The sequence below is a fragment of the Alligator mississippiensis genome, chromosome 16 (genome assembly GCF_030867095.1).
Source record: "Alligator mississippiensis isolate rAllMis1 chromosome 16, rAllMis1, whole genome shotgun sequence".
Lineage (NCBI taxonomy): Eukaryota > Metazoa > Chordata > Crocodylia > Alligatoridae > Alligator > Alligator mississippiensis.
The window spans coordinates 3,616,786-3,635,613 of record NC_081839.1 but is presented as its reverse complement, the minus strand read 5'-3'; the positions used below and the strand labels follow the sequence as shown (position 1 = coordinate 3,635,613).

The following is an 18,828-nucleotide window of genomic DNA, read 5'->3' as shown; positions in this document are numbered from 1 at the left end:
ACAAGTCCAAGTCCAGCCCCTGGCAGGAGGAGCTGACCCCTGGGCTATCCCCCTGGAGAGCTGGCCTTGTTGCTTTTTTAAAGGCCTCTGGATTTGGCAGCCAACCTCATGATGTTTGGAGGCTTGGGGAGGGAGACGCTGCTCAGCTCAGACCCCTGAGCATTTCTGGTGCGTGTGTGATGTCAGCCCGGGTCACGCGTGGATTGTCCCCATGCACTGTCCACCCATGGCTGGGTGTGCTCTGCGTGCCCGAGGTCACGGCGTTGGCCACGGGGCACGGTCCCTACCCCACAGCGGCTCTCCAGGCTCCACAGTGTTCAACCAGTCAAGTGGGTGAAAAGACTGCCGCCGTGCGCATGCCCACTGAGCCTGCCGCCAGCCTGGAGGTCTAGCCTCACTGCCCCACCCCGCTAAACAGAGGCGTTAACTCTGAAGCCTACAGGTGACAGCGCCAGTCCTCCCACAACCAGCCATTTCCCTGCCAAGAAGTGCAGCAGAAGCACGCGACTAAAGTACTTAGCTCACCAGCGCCCAAAGGGCTTCCCCGGGGGCCGAGTCTGTAGGTCCTCGACGATCCAGGCTCCAAACTCCCCTTTCTCCCCTCCACACGCTGCTGCTTCTGCCCGCGCCAGGGACTGTCGGTCTCTGCAGACCGAACCAGCGTGGTTGCGAGGCCCGGTCCCTGGCCTGCTCCCAGGGCAGGTGTGCTAATTGCATTATTCATGTTCACACCTAACTCAATAAAAGCCTCATACATTTTTCATTTGAAGAAAGCGGCTGTGGCCTCTCCCACCTGCCTTATCACGGAGCAGCGCGTGCTGGGGCTGGGGCTGCAGGGAGAAGTGTCCAGCCTGCTGCAGGAGGAGTGGCTGATAGACTGGGACGACTCTGAGCCTCCATCTGCCCTCTGATATAGATAACCCAGGGGTCAAGCCTGGGTTTCCTTCTGGGAAGGCTGCTATGGACTCACGAGGTCCCTCAGTCCCACCCCCAATGCAGCGGCAAGCTGCACTGCCCCTACCCCACCTGGGACGGACGCACATCCGGGGCTTGGACCCCCCTGGGCTGTTGCTTGTCCCACTGCCCTGCTTATCTGACAGCAAGGACGGGGTTGTCCAGAGGCCTCATCAACACCCGCGCTGCTGGGCTGCCTATGCCCCAAAGAGCACAGGGTTGGATCTAGAGCCGCTGAGTGCATCAGCCTTTGCTCAGCGCGCTGGGCTTGTGCCCCAGGCTGGCACTTTCAGCACTGAATCTCACGGCGGCAGAGCGGGTGCTGAGCAGTGGTTGATCCCCTGCCCCTCTCTCCCTATAACTTCCCCTGTGCCAAGGCCCCAGAAGACCTCCACTCCTAAGCATCACACCTAATGCGTGCAAACCGCCCCGGGGAAGACGGACACGCACTGAGCTTTCCCTGCTCTGTGTGTGTTTCCCGGGGACGGGGCATGAGCGGGGGGTGTCACTGGATCACGGTTCTGTGCCTCGGAGACACGGGCCGTCAGTCATGTCATCCCAAATAGGCCGTGGGGACCAACGCGTGCATCAGATAGCCGGATCTAACGGAGATGAAACCCAGTAGTGGCTGCGGCACTGGAGAGAACCCCTCTCCCGGGACTTTTCAGAGCCGAAAAGCTGAGCCGAGTCCTCATCAAACCGATCTCGCTGCCTTTCCCGGCTCCTCCTTCCCCAGCAGATTCGGTGGCGGGGCTGGCATAAGCCCAGCCGACGCCAGCGTGTTCGGAAGCAATTAAAACCCTCAACTCAAGCATCAGCTCTCAGCGGCCCCGAAGCCGACAGGCCTGAGCTGCGCCGGTAATTGGTAGAAGGTGCCGGCTCCGTCTCAGGTGGTGACAGAAGAAGAAAGCACGGCTCCGGCAGCCTCGTCGTGCCTCCGCTCGAGGGGGACGATGCAATTATCTTTGCAAACCCATTACGAGACGAGACGGCAAAAAATAGCAGCGGCGGTGGCAGCGCTGCGTCCCTGGAGGTGTCTCCGGGAAAGCGATGCATTCGTTACCGGGCCGTACGTCACTTGGGGTTGGATTCATCCATTCGGCCGGCGGCACCAAGAACCAGGCGCTTCCCACCCAAAGGGGCAGCCGGGTCTGACCCACCCCTGTCGGGCCAGGCCTTGCTTTCATTGGGGACGAGCATCGACGTCTCGAGAAGCAGCCTGGCACGGGACCAGCATCGCTTGTACAACAGGGCACCGAGCAGGCTCGGCTGGGATCAGGGCCCTATTGCGCCAGGTGCTGCACATTTATGTAGGGAGAACTGGTGCCCGCATCAGGGACTGGCTGGATAGAGAGAGACCAGAGAGATAAAGGGACAGGTAATTATCTGCCAGGCGATATGACCCTGCTGCAGTCCCTGGGAGTTGGTGATGGAGCTGGGAAGAGAGCTCCTGTCTCCTGGTGCTCCCCTCATTAGCCAGGCCTTAAGGCTGCCAGAGATTTGCAATTAATTGCCCCCCTCTAAAAAAATTGAGGGCTGAGATGCTGCCTTTGAAAATCCAGGGGTTGAAACCGCAAGGAAGAAGCCACAATAGCTGGGGTGGAGTCCATGGGGGTTTGCTGTCCCGCCCCCACCTGCGGATAAGCAGACGGGGCAGCACCTGCGGTGCCAAGATGCCCCAGTCTCTCTGCAGGTTGCTGTTCTTGGCACGGCCCAGCCAGGTCCTTGCTCCCCTTTGAACCGAGCTGTTCATTAACCAGTGATGAATGGCAGCTCAGAGCAGGAGCTACATGCCTGGCTGCGCCAGTGCCAGGCACAGCCCAGCAAGAGACAGGCCCTGCTCAGGGGCACCCCAGCCCCGGGCATCCCAGCTGGGGGGGACCCAGGTCCCTGTCATCGCCCCACATCCAGGGGGCAGCTGGAAGGACGGCAAAGGAGTCCAAGAGCTCGGCTATTGGAGCATGGTCCCTAAGCCAGGAGCCACGTAGGCAAGGGACCAGCCGCTGCTTGGGGCCAGATCGGGAGTCCGTGGCAGGAGACGCGCTGGCCTGCCTGGGGCTGGCAGGAGCTGGGAGCAAGGGCCAGGAGCACTGATGTGTGTCAGAGTCAACGCACCTGCTGGGTGTGGCTCTGCTTCTCCAGGGCTGGCACCAGCCTTTCCTGCTGGCATCGATGCCCGTCCCTGGGGCACGGCAGGCACAGAGCACAGGCAGGGCAGGCAGCGGCAGGGCCTGTTCAGTACTGCCCCCGGTCCATGATACATCCATCTCTCCATGGCACAGCCGGGCTCTGAGGTCTGCGCCCCCCCTGCACCGACACACACGCTCCAGGGAGGGTCCCAAGCCCAAGCCCAGGGGGTATGTGGTCCCTGCCCCAGCCCTGCCCCAGTAAAGGACCAGCACCCCCCATGCTCCCCTAACACCCCCTTAGCAGGGTCTCTGAGGCACAAAGGGCCTTCCCAAACCCCGCCGGGGCATCACCTCCACCCGCTGGAGGGACACAGCCCTGCCAGGGTGTCCCCCCTGCAAATGGGGGCAGATCCCACTGCAGAGGGTCTGTCAAGGCAGAGGCAAGAAGAGGCCAGGGGGTCATTTCTGGGTTTAATTAGAAACATATTCCAAACGAGGAGGCTCTCGGGACAGCGGGCGTCCACACAGGTCTGTCCTGCCCCGTGCCGCTGTGTGGGGGGTCCGTCCCCATGGGCGGGTGCTCAGCCCTGCGGGCACCGCGTGAGCCCTGTGCGAAGCAGCGCAGAGCGCGAGCCTGGTGCTGCCGGGCGGGACGTGTGCATGGGCCCCTGCGGGATGCCGGCGGCGGGGCGAGCGGGGACAACGATCCTGACCCACAGGGGCCAGCCCTTGCAAGATGGGGAGCCCGTTACCCCCCAGCCCACCGTGCACGGTGCCAGGAGGCAGGGACCAGAGATGCTCCAAGCAGTGCTAACCTGAGCCAAGCTGCAGGGCAACAAATTTCCCCCTCCCCACCCCAGCCCCCTGCCCGAAGGGTGACTGGGCAAGCAGGAGGGTGGGGAAGAGACAGAGCCCTCTCCTAGGCAGGACTGCAAGGTGCTGGCATAGCCTCAGGCTGGCGGAGGGCATGCGGGTGGGTGGCAGATCCATCCACCCTGCCCCCAGCAGCTCTGCTCTTCTCTCTTCCAAGGCCTTTGAGCCCCCTGGTGCAATAAGCCTCGTGCTGGTAGGAGCTCTGCATGGCAGGCACATCCTCCCCCACCTGCTGAGGTCTCCCCTCCGCTCCGGGGGTCCTTAGCAGCTGACCTTGGAGCCCAGCAGCCCCCACCTATAATGACCCTACCCCCCACCCCTCTGCCTGCGAGGGAGCTCAGGCAATTTCCTCCTCCCCCATTTTACAGAGGGGGGAAACTGAGGCACAGAGTGGTGACACCACTTGCCCACACCTTCTCCCTCCCCGCGCTTCTCCCCCCCAGCCCCAAAGGAAGTCAGCAGTAGAGCAAGGAGAAAGGAGCCCAGGCGTCCTGGCTGCCGTGCTCTGCTCTCCGGCGTGTCAAGGGAACAAGGACAGCCGGGGGGCCGGGGTGGGGCCCGTTCCTGGTCCGTCGGTGCTGGGCTCCGTGGCGGGGCAGGGAGGGGGAAGGGGAGCATTGCTCTCACGCATGTGGGGTAAATAGCATTGCCCCGTCCCAGGCGGGAGCCCAGCTGGCGGGGGCTGCCGGTCGCAGGGGTGGGATGGAGCGCGGCGACCACCTGCGGGAGACAGAGAGGGGGGTGGGACATGGCCGCAGTCCACAGCAATCCCCATCAGACCCCCCTGCCTGCCCCCCCCAGACGAGGGGCAGCACTCAAGGGCCCCTATGGTTGCACCGATCAAGGCACCCCCTAAGCCTGGGCAGGGGAGAATCGGGGTCCCCGCACGAGGTGGGCGCTGGCTACGCACCCAGCGGTCACTGCTTCCTGGCCACCACCTGCCGCAGGTGCAGCTCGCTCTCGGCCGCCACAATGGGCTGCTGGTTCTGCAGGTGGAAGTTGATGAGGTGACTGATGCTCTCAAACAGCACGTCCTTGGTCCTCACCTGGGGGCAGAGAGTGCAGGGGCTGGGGGCAGGACCCATGGGGCACTGCCCGGGGCACGGGGCAGGGGGAAGGGAGCACGCCAGCCTTACCACGCCTTCTGGATCCACCAGCAAGAGGTGCTTGGGCTGCCCGCCGTGCATGCCCGTGAGGACATACTGCCCCGGGTTGGTGATGCTGTCCCGCACCAAGAAGTCCCCGTCCACCTGCAGCAGCTTCTCGGCGTCCCGCCGGCTCATCTTCCCGTGGTACCAGGGCTCCCGCTTCAGCTGCTCTTCCGTGGGGGCGATGGGGGCCTTGCGTGTGGGGGGGCTGGGCCACCGGTCCTCCAGGGCGGGGCTGGCGCTGCCTGCTGCCACTGTGCACTCGTGCAGCTTCAGGGCATCTTCGAAAGGCCCTGAGAGAGGGGCACAGAGGAGATGGGGGCAGCTCGCAAGGCTTTAGCATGGGCAGCCACTTGAGCCAGGATCGCAGCACCGAGCTGAAGCCCAGAGCATCCCTCTGAGTCCCCTGAGCCAGCCGGGGAGACCCCCCTCCCCACCCCCAGCTCCCTGGCCACAATCACCCCCCAGTGCTGCTCTTACTCATATCAAAGAGGTCCTTTTTGGGGCTCTCTTCCGGCACCCCGTGGCCCCCAGGCTCTGCCTCCCAGCCATCCAGGCTCTGCGTGTTCACGTACATGTGGTCCTCGTAGTCGCGGGGTCCCAGGGGCTGCCCGTCAGCCTGCAGGTACCCGTCGCAGGGCTGGCCTGGAAGATACAGCCGTGCCCGCTGGTCAGCTCCAGCAGAGCCCCGGAGAGAGAAGGCACAGCTCCCCCATCACTCCATGGCCTCCTGTCTCATTGCACGGAGATGCCAGCTCCAACCCTGGGGGGCATATCGGCCCACAGTGGGCTCCCTGTCCACCCGCCAGGACCCCCAGAATTAGCGCTTCCACCCTGAGCCTCTCGGGACCTCCTAGCCCCCTGCATGTGTCTCCCCCCCCACCCCATCCTGCGTCCCAGGGTAGCTGCAGCTCCCCTCCCTCCAGGGCCTCCCCCTGGTGCCCAGCACTCCAGCCTTTAGGCTGCTTCTTATGCTCAGGGGCAGAGGCCTTTGTTTCCAAACCTCTGTGTCACCTCCCATGGGTCCAACCCTGCCCCAAGGGAAGGAGCAGCAGCTTCCCCAGAGCGGGTGAGACCAGGATGGGACCCAGTGACACCCATCCCCACTTCCCTGCCCGTGGGGCTTCCTTGGCCGCCCACCCTGCGCCTATGAATTAGTGCCCGTTAAAGGATCTCTCTGCACTGACCGTGGGCATCAACATCCCAGGGGGGGCCTGGGTGGCTGCTCAGGTCCCTCCGGAGTGGGAATCCAGCCTGTGAAGCACAATCAGCCCCTGGTCAGCACTCAGGACCCGCACAGTGGCAGGGATGGGGCAGGGGCTGGGCACTGGCGAGGGACCACCAGGATATTGTGGCCTGGGACACGCGTGCTAACTACCCCATGGCCTGTCCAGCTGTGGGAGCCAGCCTGAGCCTGGCACGCAGCCTGCAGTGCCCAGCCCCTGGCACCTGCAAGGCTGGTGCCCTCGGCCCCCACCCCAGTGCTGGTGCAGCGCGTCCAAGAGCCCCCAGAGATTTGAATCCAGGATCTATCCGGGATTTGCCCCCTGGCCTGGCCCAGGCCCTTCCTTTGGACAAGGGGAAGCTGCAGCCATCTGCCCGGGGCAGGAGTCACACGGGTCAGGAAATCTGGGCATGTGGCTGCTCTGGGCATCTCCTAAAGTCCTGCAGAGCTTCCTAGGCTGGAATGGGGAGAACCCACCACCTCCCCTATGACGTAGAGGGAAGCCCTGCAATGCCAGCAACCAGCCCCCACCTCTCCCTGGGGACGAGATCGGGGTCAGGGCAGGGTGCTGAGGCCCCAGGGGCAGGGGGCTGGGTGCTCACGTGGCCCAGTGGTGGCCCGTGCCGGAGCCGGGAGTCGACGAGCCCCCCCAGGGGCGGCTCCTTGCCGGGGATGCTGTTGTAGTAGTCGTGCTCGCCCGCGTCCTCCTCGTCGCCCCACGCCGAGTCCTCGGGGCCCAGCGCTCTGCAGGGACAGCAATTAGAGGCCACGGCTAGAACAGCCCAGGACCCAGAGTTGGGGCATCTAGAGCCGTTGCAGCATCCCTGGACACAGCCACGGCAACCCGGGCATCCTAGCCCCTGGGGCCAGGGCGCCTAGGGACCCAGCCCCCCAGGGCAGGGTGCCCCCAGCCCTCCAGCAGTGCCACCCCAGCGCCTGCGCCCCTACCTATCGGGCGGCACCACTGCCTTCGGGGGGCTGTGCAGGTACTGCTTGAAGCGCAGCTCGAAGGCTTGCCCCACCGTGTTGATGACGCTCTGGGCCAGCCCGTCGCAGCACTCCAGGATGTGGCACGCTGCGGACGGACCGGCCGACAGATGGACAGACAGGCGGGTCAGGAAGGGGCGGGTGCCTTGCACCCTCCTTGTCGTGCCACCTACCAGCCCCCTCCCCAGGGCACCCCATTTAGCCTCCCCATCACCCATCCTCCGGTGTCTGCCCACTCCTCCTCACCTCTTTGGTTGATGGGGTCCTTGGCCACGTATGCCACGTAGTCCGTCGTGTCCTGGAGGCAGAGGCAGGGTCTGTTACAAGGGCCCAGGGTGCGGCCTGGCAGGAGCCCTGGGTGTTAATATGCCCAGCCCCGCACTGGGAGACCCCCGCTCCTTCCAGGAAGAGCCTGCCCCTCCGGAGGGCTGCAGAGGCAGCTGGAGCTGGGCTGATCCCATCCCTTAGGGACCATCATGGGGCCGGCAAATCCCCCTGGGCCCTGGGCCCATCTGGGGGACAGTGGTCCCCCTAGTACCCGCATGGGAGATAATGGACATACTACTCCTGGCAGCTCATGAGGGAGGGAGCTCCTTGCAGCCCCGCAAGGATGGAGATGCAGGGTCCCCAGCCCCCTCAACAGCGAGGAGGGGAGGCCAGGTAGGGGTGTCTCCCACCTCCCCACCCTCAGGGGTCCCGGGGCAGAGACAGGAGCCAGCAGCCAGAGCTGAACCTGCCCTGAGCCCGCAAGACAACTGGGGCTGCATGTTGCCCGCATGCAGGGGCAGCGCAGAGGGTGGCAAGGGGGGAAAGGGGCTCTTACCGTGTCCCCCCCGGAGGCGAAGGAGATGGACTGCATGTGGTGGTTGGCGATGATCTGCAGGCACAGAGGGGCAGAGGCGGGGACGGTCAAGCACCAGCCCCTGGTTGCAAGCACAGAGGCTAGAGCCCCCCTCCTACCCAGGACCCCAGTCCCCCCCCAGGACCTGCAGTCCCCAACCCCTGTGCCTCCAGTTTCCTGGAAGGGGGTAGTTCCTCCAAGGCTTGCAGCAGAAAGCCTTGCCTAGCAGGCGGAGCACAGGGCTGGCCCCAGAGCCATCCGCATCCCCCACCCAGCCCTGGTGCTACAGCCTCACCAGGGCTGGATGGTTGTGGGGCCGGCCGAAGCTGGGACCCTTGAGACCGGGCACAGCCAGGGCAGCTGCACCCCTGCCGTGCCCCTGGCTCACCTGCCGCGTGGTGGGGACCATGAGGTTCAGCCCGTCGATGGAGATGTTGACGGCGATGCTCATCCCGGCAAAGCGGAGGTTGCTCTTGCCCAGGATGGAGAAGAGAGCTTTGTTGGGGGCCTGGCCGGAGAGACACAGCCACGTTACTGTTACCGGGGGGGTTCCAGATGCTGATTTGGGGGAGCAGGCAGAGCAGGCAGGGAGGGAATTCAGAGCTGGGGCCCGGCTTTCAGAGGGGCCGCAGCCCCCACCAATGCTCATTAGCACAGAAGGTGTCTGGGCAAACTAGCCAGCTGGATGGGGTGTGCAGGAGGACAGAGCAGGAGACCCTGGGGAGTAAGCGTGGGCAGGATCTGGCCCTCCAGCAGCCCCACTCCCCTCTCCAAAGCCTGTCTGGCTCCCAGACGGAGCCACGCACCCACATCCCCACGCCCTGGCCAGCCTGCCCTTGTCCCTCCACCAGTCCTAACCACTGCTCCCTGCTGCCCAGACCCAGAGCACACGGGACGCAACCCACCTTCTTCTTCCAGGCCCCCTTGACGCCGGGCACAGCCTCGTACAGACGGTTGATTGCTTCCCTGCAAGCAAAGCGTTGCCTGGGCGCGGAGTCAGCCCCGCAGCCCCTGCACCCGGACGCCTGGGTCCACCGGTCCCCACCATCCTGCCCCACGACGCTCCCTGGAGCTAAGACGCTGCCTCCAGCCTGCACCGCATCCCCGGGGGCAGGGACGGGGAATGGTCCCAGGGGCCCTGCAATGACGTCCAGCTGTTCTTGCCAGGCAGAGCCCTTTAATAATTCAGCACCAGGCACTTTGCGCTCCTGCTCCTGCCTCTAAGTGGCAATCAGGGCCTTGGGGCTCCCCAGGGACTGCGCTCCCGGCTGGAGCCTGCCACCAGCTCCAGCAGCCTGGGGAGAGGGGGTGGAGAAAGGGGGCAGCAGCAGTGATGGGGGGAACTGTCCCGGCAATGGATCTGCTGAGGGCAGCCGGGAGGGTCCCGTGCAGATGCTGAGGTGCCCCAGTGGGAGAGGGAAGCCGGCCAGGGCTCAGGGTGAAGATCACTCCGTCAGCACCCAGCTCCGCATGCCCTGGGCAGCCTGGCACAGCCGCTGCTAGGGGAGAGGGCACCCAGCCCAGGTGCCCTGCAAAGCCTGCCTGGCTTGCACCTGCCTGGTGGGGGGTGGCCAGCACTGCCAAGTCGGTCCCTGGTACCCAGCCATCCCCTGCAACCCCAGCCCCAGACCTGAGCCCTGGGCACCCCCATGCCCTTGATGGAGGCTGAGCCCCCAGGCACCCTCTCCCCACACTCGTACCACGGGAGCCAGGGGGAGGGGCACCGAGCCATCGATACTCCCTGGCTCCAAGCCACGGCCCCTCTCCCGCCCCTGCCATCGATCGGCTGCGTCAGCAGGCAGCAGAGCCCGTGATCCTGCCCCCGTCCCCGAGCCCCAGCTCCCTCTCTCCGTCTGCCTGGGCTCCCCCCACCCCATGGGGGGGGGACTCGGTGTGGATCCAAGACAGCCCCCAACCAGCAGTCAGAGCTGGTCCTTCTGCCCCACGCAGGGCCTGGACTCGCCCAGCCAGCGGGGACGTTCGCAGGGACATGGGGGGTCTTACCGGGTCACCTGGGTCCGCGTGTTAAAGTCCAAAGACCGCATGGAGCGCAGCACTTCAATGCAGCCCATGTACTGCAAGAGAGGGGGGGCATCAACCAAGCTGAGCTGCCCCGGGCCTGGCCCCACTCCCAGACACAGTGGCCAGGGCAGGCAGGGAGGTGGGTAGTTGCAGGGCACCCAGCAGGCAGTGGGGATGTCCAGTCTGTGCCCCACGGCCACAGCTGTGAGCCAGGGATGCCCAGGGCACCCATGCTGCTACCCCCATGTGCCATCCATCCACCCCCCCAGTCCCCTTCCCAGCTCTGGTGACTTCCTAGCTGGGTGCTGAGACCTTTGTATGGGTGGGACTCGTCCCTGGGTGACCCCTCCCAGCCCCCAAGCCTCGTGCTGCCCAGACAAGGAAACCTCCTGGTGCCCCCACACTTATCCCCAAGGAGCAGAGAGGGAAACTGAGGCACAGCAGTGGTGGCAGCGAATGCGGTGCCAGGTGAGAGTCTCCAGTCTGGGGGGTGTCAGACTGGATACGCACAATGTGCCCCCCCACGAACGGAGCTGCTGAGCCCCTGCCCTGTGCTGTCCCCAGCCCCCACAAGCCATCCTCCCACCCCAGCAGTGGCTGCATTTCTGCAGTGGGTAGTGAGTTCGTGCAGCTGTCAGCACCCATGGATAACAAAGTTTATGCGGGGAGATGTGGCTGGACAAAGGTGCTGGGAGCAGAGCTGGGGGTGTGAATCATGCTGGCGGCAGGGTGATGCATGGGGGCGCTTGTCTCTGCCAGCCAGGACTCCAGGCAGGGACCGGGGCAGCACCCCAGGCTGCCCCTCCAGCACCCGGCTCTCAGACACCTCCCCAAGCCAGAGCCCCCATCCCGGTCCATGTGGGGAGATAGCTCCAGTGTCTCCTGCCCCCACAGCCAGGCTCTCCCTGCCCCCAGGCTGGGATCACTGACCGCACCTGGGACTTTGCACAGATGTCCCTGCGGGGCCTCATGGCCTGACGGCACTTGGCAGCTGCCTCTTGGGGCAGGGAAGGGGTTAGGGATGGGGGAGGTGGACTCAGAGCTGCTGGCCCAGCTCGGCTCCCTGGGGCAGGGCTGCTGTGGGAAGGGCAACGGTCCCACTCCCCCTGAAGCAAAGCTGTGCGGAGTGGGGCTCTCTGCGGTGTCCACACCCTGGCTCCATCCCCAGGTGAGCAGGGGCTAATCCCACATAACCCAGACCTTCCTCTTGGACCCTTCCCCACAGTGTCTGGGCTGTGCCCCACATCCAGAACCAGCCTGAGGGACCAAGGCAAACACCCCCCATTTTACAGATGGGCAACTGAGGCACAGAGGCAAAGTGATGTGGCCAAGTGATGGGGGGGCAGTGAAAGAGCAGGGATGGAGCCTGCTGCTGGTGTCGGTCAGGAGGGTCCCACCTCCCTCCAAGCCAATTACACCAGGGCCAAACAAGAATGGAAGGGGCAGTGTGCCTCTTGGGCGGTGAGGAGGGGCTGGGAGCCAGGAAAGTGGGTCCTGCCCCCCAGGTATGCTCTGCCCTGCTCTGACTCAGTGATGCCCTTGGGGGCTGGGGGGAGGAGAGACAGACGTGCTCCCCTCTACCCTAAGCTGGTTGCTGTGCTCCATGCACCTGCCCAGGATGGGACCCCTTGGGCAATGGCCTCATCTGAGACCGAGCATCTCAGCCATGGCCTGCCCCCCCACAAGGGCCTGGTTCCACCTCCCCGGACATCCCCTGGTGCAAGGGCTCCCACCCTCCGATGCAGCCCGCCGAGCTCCAGCTGGGTGGGGGGACCTTGGAGAATCCCAGCCCCAAATCCAGGGCCCCATCCCCTTTCCCCTGCCAGCTCCTAGCCCCCGAGAGCAGAGAGCTGGGGCCAGGGCAGGCAGGGCCCTGGGGGGATGCTTGCCTGCCTAGCTGGGTTGGATGGTGGAGGGAGGAAGGAGCAGAGAAAAGCGCTTACCCGGACGATATAGGAGACGCCTGGACCCAGGACCCTCTCGTCGGGGTGCAGCCAGCCCTGCGCCGGCTTGTTGATGAAGCTGCCCTTGCGGTTCCACTCCTCGCCGGCCGGCTGTCCCCCCTCGCCCCGGGGGGCCTTGCGGGAGCCCCCCGCCCCGCCGCGCAGCCGGCTCATGACCTGCAGGGAACACGGCGTGGAGCAGACGGGCTCGCAGGCGCCCAGCACGGCCGCCAGGCCCGAGGGGGCCCCCCCAGCCTCCCCTGGCCCCCCGGCCTTGGCCGGGGAAGACAGGTCCTTGCTGGCGCTGGAGGGGCTGCGGCTGAGGAAGCCCGAGGGGGCCGAAAACTTCCACTGGGGCATCTTGGGGATGAGCGTGCAGAAGGTGGTCACGGCCTCCTGCTCCTCGCCCAGCGTGGGGCAGGGGGGTGCTGGGGCGGACGCCGGGGGGGCCGGGGCCGGCGCCGGTGGGGCCGCGGCCACCTTGCCACTCATGGCTGGGGCTGGCAGTGGGTCCTCAGCCGGTGTCACGGAGGCGTTGTGGAAGCGCCCATACTTGGGCTCGGCCAGCATGCCCTACGAGCTCGGCGTCCTCGCCCGGCTCTGCGCTGCACTCCCGCCTGCCCGCCTGCCTGCCTGCCCCGCGCTCCCCCGGGGAGGCTCAGCTCACACGATGATGTCATGGTGCGATTGCTCATCGCCGGCAGACCGGCGGCTGCAGGCCAGGCCGCCGCGCCGCGCTGCTCCCCCCACCACCACCACCACCCTGGCTGTCAGTGCTGGAGGGAGCAGAGGGAGGAGGCTGCGGCGGCTGGGGGGATCAGGCACCCCACAGTCAGGGTGGAGAGGGGCAGTATCCTAAGGGCAAGGGTCTGCCAGCTGATGGGAAGAGCGTGCAGGTTTCCCTGCCTGGGATTTTCCAACAGGCCTCTGAAGGGTCCAGCTTGCTTTCCTATATGCAACCCCTCCATGCTGCCTGAAGGTGCGAGGTGGCAGCCCCCCGAGATCTGGGGGAGTGGGGAGGAGGGGACCCGTGACCGAGCTTTGTGGAGGATTGTGCTTAGCCTGGGAGCTGGGGCATCCTGCCCTCACTGGTACCCCCGGCACGGTGGAGATGCCTCCCCTTCCCCAGCAGAAGCAGAGCCCCCTACCCCTCGTCCTGCAGCTCAAGCCTCACCCGCTGGTTTGCTCTCCAGCTTTTGGGGCTCGATCCTGAGTCTGGAGTCGGGAATTTTTCCCCCAATCCCACTGTGGCTTTGGGGGTGTCGCTGAGCATTTTGGCCCTGTGCTTCTCCCTTTAAACCTCCATGTGAGGTGTTCAAAGCACAGCCCTAAGGGATCCAGAGGGACCAAGGCCCCCCCTCCTCAGAGCTGGGTCCCGTATCCCTGCACAGTGCAGGCTGCTTTCCTCCAGCTGCTGTGGGGTTAATGGGCAGCTGGAGATGAAGCAGAGCTTGAAGGAGCTCCCTTCCTCCTAGGCATGGGATCATAAAAAATGATGCAAGGTCCCCTCTAACCCCCCTGCTTAGTCATTAGCTTGAGTGAGGACGGGGTAGCTTCTGGAAGCAGCTGGCAGCACTGGGCTCTTTGGCTCTCTGGGCTGCTTCTCTCTGTTTACATCAAAGCCGCAGGGCTGGGCAAGGCGGGTGATGCTCTGCTGCTGGGTTTCCTTTGCTTCTTGCTGGCTTTGCTTTCTGATGCCTCCAAAACAGCCTGCAAGCAGGTTTGGGGGCATGGAGGCTGCAGCAGAGAGCCCTCTCGCCTCCCCGCCAGACTCCACAGCAGGTGGATGCACCTTGCTCAGATCTCCCAGGTCCGGGCAGTTCTTCCCGCTTGCAGCCAGGGATGGGAAGCCCCAGTTCCCATCACACCCCCCAGAAGCAACTGGCTTCTGCAAAGCAGCCCCTAACGTGGCCCAAGCTATGGCAGCTTGCCATCCTTGGGCTTGCTCCCCTGGTCAGACCCCAATTGGTTTCCCTCCACAGTCTCTGCCCCTTCTCGCATGCAGTGATGGGCTCCTCACCCCGGTGAGAGGAAGTGTTGTCCCCATGAGGGTACCAGAGCTGGCCGGTGCCTGCTTTCCACGCCCCAGCCCTTCAGCCCTTGTGCTCCCCAAGACTCCAGGAGGGGCAAGGGGCTGGTCAGTTTCTTTCCTTGTCAATTTCTTTCCTGGTCAGTTTCACCCTCCAGCCGGGACCTGGTAGGGGGCTGACCCCTGCTCCCATCTCCCCCAAGCCCAGTGCTGTGGCTTTGTGCAAAGCAAGGGGGGGAGCTGCAGGGCCCACTTTCACCCTCCACCCCCCTCCTCTGAGCAATGGCAACCTAATTCCCACTGTGATCCCACAGCAGAGGCAGAGCAGGCAGCTCCCAGTCCCCAAGCAAGGACCCACCAAAGGTGGGGGGAGAGAGGGCTCACACAAATGATCTCTCCTAACAGAGCCCAAATTAAAAAATCAAAGCTTTCCTCTGAGGCCCTTGTTTCCAAACGGTGGGAGGCATGTGTGGCCGCCTCTTTGTTTTCTCCTTCTCCTTGCTGTCTCTCTCGCTCTCTTCCACTGGCAGGTGATGGGGTGAAAGCCAGTAATTGCTCAGAGTGCAATCAATAAATCACAGTAATAGAATTACATTTGCTGTTGCCATATTAAGAACTGCTCTTCTCTCTCTCTCTCCCTCCAGTTGTTTGCTTTCTAAACAGTCTGAAAACACTGGAAAAGGGAGAGGAGACTAATATTCTCAGTTGCTGCCCCCGCCTCCATCCAGGCCCTAGGTTCAAAGGCAGGTTGACAGAGCAATAGCTCTGGGGTTGGGATTGAGGGTGGGAGCCTTGCTAGGTAGAGTGTCGGCTCTGTGGAGCCATGGGCTATTATTAAGCTATCTGCAGCCATCTGCTTGGGGGTTTCATTAGCTCCCATTAGCTTAGCAAGAGGGGGGCTGGTCACAGCTTGGATGGGAGGCCTGGGAGGGCAATTAAGTGGCACTTGAGCTGTTTGAGCTGGATCTCGTGTGCGATTCCTACCGGGAGCTGTCCGAGGGCTGCTGGTCCCACCCCAGAGGCAGCTGCATTGCAGCACTAGATGAAGCAATTCCAGACGGTTGGTGGAATGTGCTCGGCCGGTCTCAAGGAGCAAAGTGACTGATGCTCAAGTGATCTGTGCTTGGGGTAGGGGGGCTAGAGAGCCAGACCTCGGTGCCTGGAGGGGCTTTGGTGCTGTGAGTACTGTGTGACGATCCCATTGCTCAGAGGGTGGATGCATGATCTGGATGCCCCCCAGCCCCTCCCCACCCTGCACCCCTGCTCTTTGCCTTCCCCGCTCCATGTCCCTCTGGACCAGGCAGGGCCCAGAATAGAAGCTCCTTCTCCTCCGAGACACCAGCTGCTTTCCTCCCTGCACAGCTCCCAAGAGGCTGAGGGGTTGCTTTCATCTCCTCCACCTCAGCCGCCCGCTCTTGGGAGCTCACTCACGCCCGGGGCTTTCCCAGCCCCTGCTGCAGCCTCAGCTTGTTTTAATCATTGCTTAAAGCTTGAAGCTTCAGAGCGGAGCTGGTCTCTGCCTCACCTGCTGCAGAGCAGAGTCACCCAGCCCTACCCCAGCCGCAGCCGGGCAGTGCCCAGCTCAGCAGGATCTGGACCCCACCCTGTGGCATGATGATTAATGTGATGCTGCAGGGGTTGGGGACTGCAAATAGAAGAGCACTGGGTTAGTGCAAGGGAAGCACAAGCCAGACTTGCTCAGGGCCTGGGCACACAGTGCTATGTACCCGGGTAGTCTGCCACCCTGCTGTGCCCACCAAGGCAGCTGGCAAGAGGCTGCTGTTGCTGCCTCTTGAAGCTAAGTGGCAGGAGAGGCTGTTTTGCCCTATTCTGGGGTAAGCTGCACGCACACCAGCTTTGCATCCATGTGGTTTTACCCCAGGGGCTGGTGCGGCCTGTCTGCTCCTTGTTTACACTGCAGTAAAGCCCCATGGGAACGCATCTGGGATGCAGCTAAGGAGCTGGACACTTAAGGCCTCCCCAGCATGGCAGGATGGGGTGGGAAGGGGACTCAGCTCAGGGCTTTGACCTTGATAAGGGGCATTGGAGCTGCTGCCTTTGCCTCTCAGGCCTCTGGATCCACTGCTCCAGTCCGGTGGCTTTGCCTCTGCTCTGCCCTCACGTAGGGGGTCTCTTATGCAGCCTTTGTGGGAACCCGTCCGCCACATCTCTACACATGCCCCCTTGCACTTGCATTGCCCACCCATGCACGTTATATCTTCTTGCACATGCCAGGCATGCATGTGTGATCTTAGATGCACCCACTATCGCCATACATGGCACAAACATGCACAGACACATTTCCCACATGCATCAAGGCATTGAAGGGCATGCTTCTCTTTACACACCTCCCCCCCAAGTATTTTACACGCGTGCAGATGCAAAACATGCACCTGGGCCATTGTTGCAGGTGCAGACCTGGGATCCAAGGGGCTGCTCAGGATCTGTCTGCAAGCCTGCCGCGCGCAACTGTGTATGCACCAGAACTGCACACGCAGCAAGCACACACTGCCTGCCTGCGAAGGCATGTCTCGCCAACACATACATCACTTGCAGGGATGAGCATGGCACCTATATGTGCCTGTCTGCGCTCACATGCCCACATACATGCACACAATTTGCATGTGCATGCAAACACACGTTACCTATATGTTCCTTTCCATGTGAGTACCCATGCATATACATCATCTGTGTATACCTGTCTGAATGAATCCACCCTCCTCCACATACACATGCACACACATCCCCTATTCACCCCTGCCTGAATACACACACCCACACTTCTCACCCACCCATTCACCCCTTCCACGAGCACTGCGAGCATGTCTGCCGTTCCCCTTGGCACCGTGGCAGGGGCAGGCAGGAGGGCTCAACCGCCCACTTCGCAGCTCCCAGACGGCACCGATTTGCATGGCTTTGCTGCCGTGCGCCTAATTAATCTCCTTAAGCCTTTGGCTCTGCTTTTGTGAAGCCCAAAGCAAGTGCTGTCAAATCCATGAAGGATTCATTAGGAGAGGGGGTCATTAGACGAGGTGACACGTGTGTGTGTGTGTGTATGTGCGTGCGTGTGCATGCACAGACACCGGGCAGAGCTGAATGGAGCCTCCTGGCTTTATTCCCAGCCGGTGACTTCTGAAGTTTGGGGCCGTAGGGTGAAGCCTCAGGACCTCACCAGTTACATGGAGGGTAATCAAGTCTCTCCCCTTCCCTCTGTCCCTCCCTGCTCTCCGCTCCTTGCAACCAGTCCTGTACCTACTCCAGACACCATCTGCCAGACTGCAGGCAGGAAGGGGACCCGCTTACTGGGCATCAGGCCTTCTCCGTGATCCAACTCACAGGGATCAAGGGGGTACTTAATGCTGCCTTCCTGAGAGCTTCTCCCCATGATGTGTCCCTCTGCAGGCCCCAGAGTACAGGATCTCAGGGAGGGTCGGGTACTCCCTGGTTACCCAATCTGGGAAATGGCCCCAAGCCCCCAATCTCCTCAGTAAGGCACTTGGACTTGCCAATGGAAAGCACCGAATCAGGGCTAAGGCTCGTGGTGGGGATGGCTAGTGCAGTGTCAGCACATCCGCCCCGTGAGACATGTAAGTGTAAACAGGCGTGTCAGAGGGGGAGGGCGTGGGTGCTGCGTGCACAAGAAGGGCTCAGGAACCCGGGTAGAAGAGGCCAGGATAAAGTACCTTTCTGGGGCATCAGCATGGCCTTACACCTCTTTAAAGCCCTAGGGCTTCGTCCCCTCCCAAGTTCGGCCACCTCTGGGGTGGAACGTAGCAGCTTTTCGCCAGCCCAGCTGGCTGCAGCATGTCCTAGCTCATCTACACTACATTTAGAGCGCCAGCCTGTGGGTTACAACCCAGGGGAAGGTTTAGGGCAAGAAAAGAGTGGAAGTGGCCTTTGTATTCACTAAAACTTGCCCTTCTCAGCCTGCTGCTATGCCTTTCTACCCAATGTCCTGTCCGTGGAAGTGCCCGGGGGGGGCATTGGCTCCAGCCAGAGCCCAAATCCCACCTCCCACATAGGATGGGAAAGCCTCATCTGCACAGACAAGACCCCTTCCTGCACCGGGCTAGTCCTTAGTCAAGGTCTCCCGCCCAAGAAACAACCATGCCCAGCCCTGCTTAGCATAAGGCAAAGCCTCTTTTGCCAGGGTACTGGGCTGAGTGTGTTTGGGGTTGGCGCTAGTCTCTCACACCCACACACTCACACTCACACGCGTACCCCGACCAAGAAACCAGTGAGCTCCTAGTGCATCTCCACGCACCTTGCCCAAGGCAGGGGGTCACACAGGCCCTACCTGTTCCCAAGGCCGGCGGCTGCTGCTGCTTCCTTCCCTCTTACACCATCCCCGCGCTGCCTGGGCCAGGGCTGGCTGGAGCAGGTGCCCGCGGCCCCCGTCAACCCCTCGCTAGCCTGCAGCCCCGTTCAGCTGCACAACACGTCTGCTGCTCTCACCACTTCCTCTGGGCGCGCAGCTCCGAGCGCGCTGCCCTACCTGCTTGCTGCTCCCCTCCGCGGGCCGGCGAGGGGGTGGGAGGTTGGTGTCTATCAGCCGAGGGGAAAATAACCCTGCCCCAGACTGGGTAGGTTGTTATCTATTTATTTCAGGTCAGCCAGAGATAAAGAGCAGCCCCCGCCTTCCAAGAGGTTCTTGGAAAATCAAATGTAACTGATTAA

At 63.0% G+C, this 18,828-nt stretch overlaps 1 protein-coding gene across 3 annotated transcripts; it reads right to left on the bottom strand.

The window, feature by feature from the left end:
- Window positions 1-3,541: 3,541 nt before the first annotated feature.
- SHC2 (SHC adaptor protein 2) lies at window positions 3,542-18,725 on the bottom strand. Of its 3 annotated transcripts, none has more exons than XM_006268698.3 (13): window positions 12,123-18,725; window positions 10,162-10,232; window positions 9,063-9,123; window positions 8,546-8,665; window positions 8,140-8,193; window positions 7,563-7,614; window positions 7,278-7,404; window positions 6,932-7,073; window positions 6,292-6,358; window positions 5,585-5,749; window positions 5,093-5,397; window positions 4,867-5,002; window positions 3,542-4,676 (listed from the first exon to the last, which is right to left on the bottom strand). In XM_006268698.3, exons 1-12 carry the CDS (start codon window positions 12,690-12,692, stop codon window positions 4,874-4,876), a joined length of 1,863 nt encoding a protein of 620 aa, XP_006268760.2. In that variant the 5' UTR covers window positions 12,693-18,725; the 3' UTR covers window positions 3,542-4,676; window positions 4,867-4,873. The 3 variants fall into 3 exon arrangements, with proteins under 3 accessions (XP_006268760.2, XP_019339640.1, XP_014455138.1); XM_019484095.2 differs by having other exon boundaries at window positions 3,542-5,002; window positions 12,123-12,299; window positions 18,449-18,725; XM_014599652.2 differs by having other exon boundaries at window positions 3,542-5,002.
- Between the last annotated feature and the right edge of the window lie 103 nt (window positions 18,726-18,828).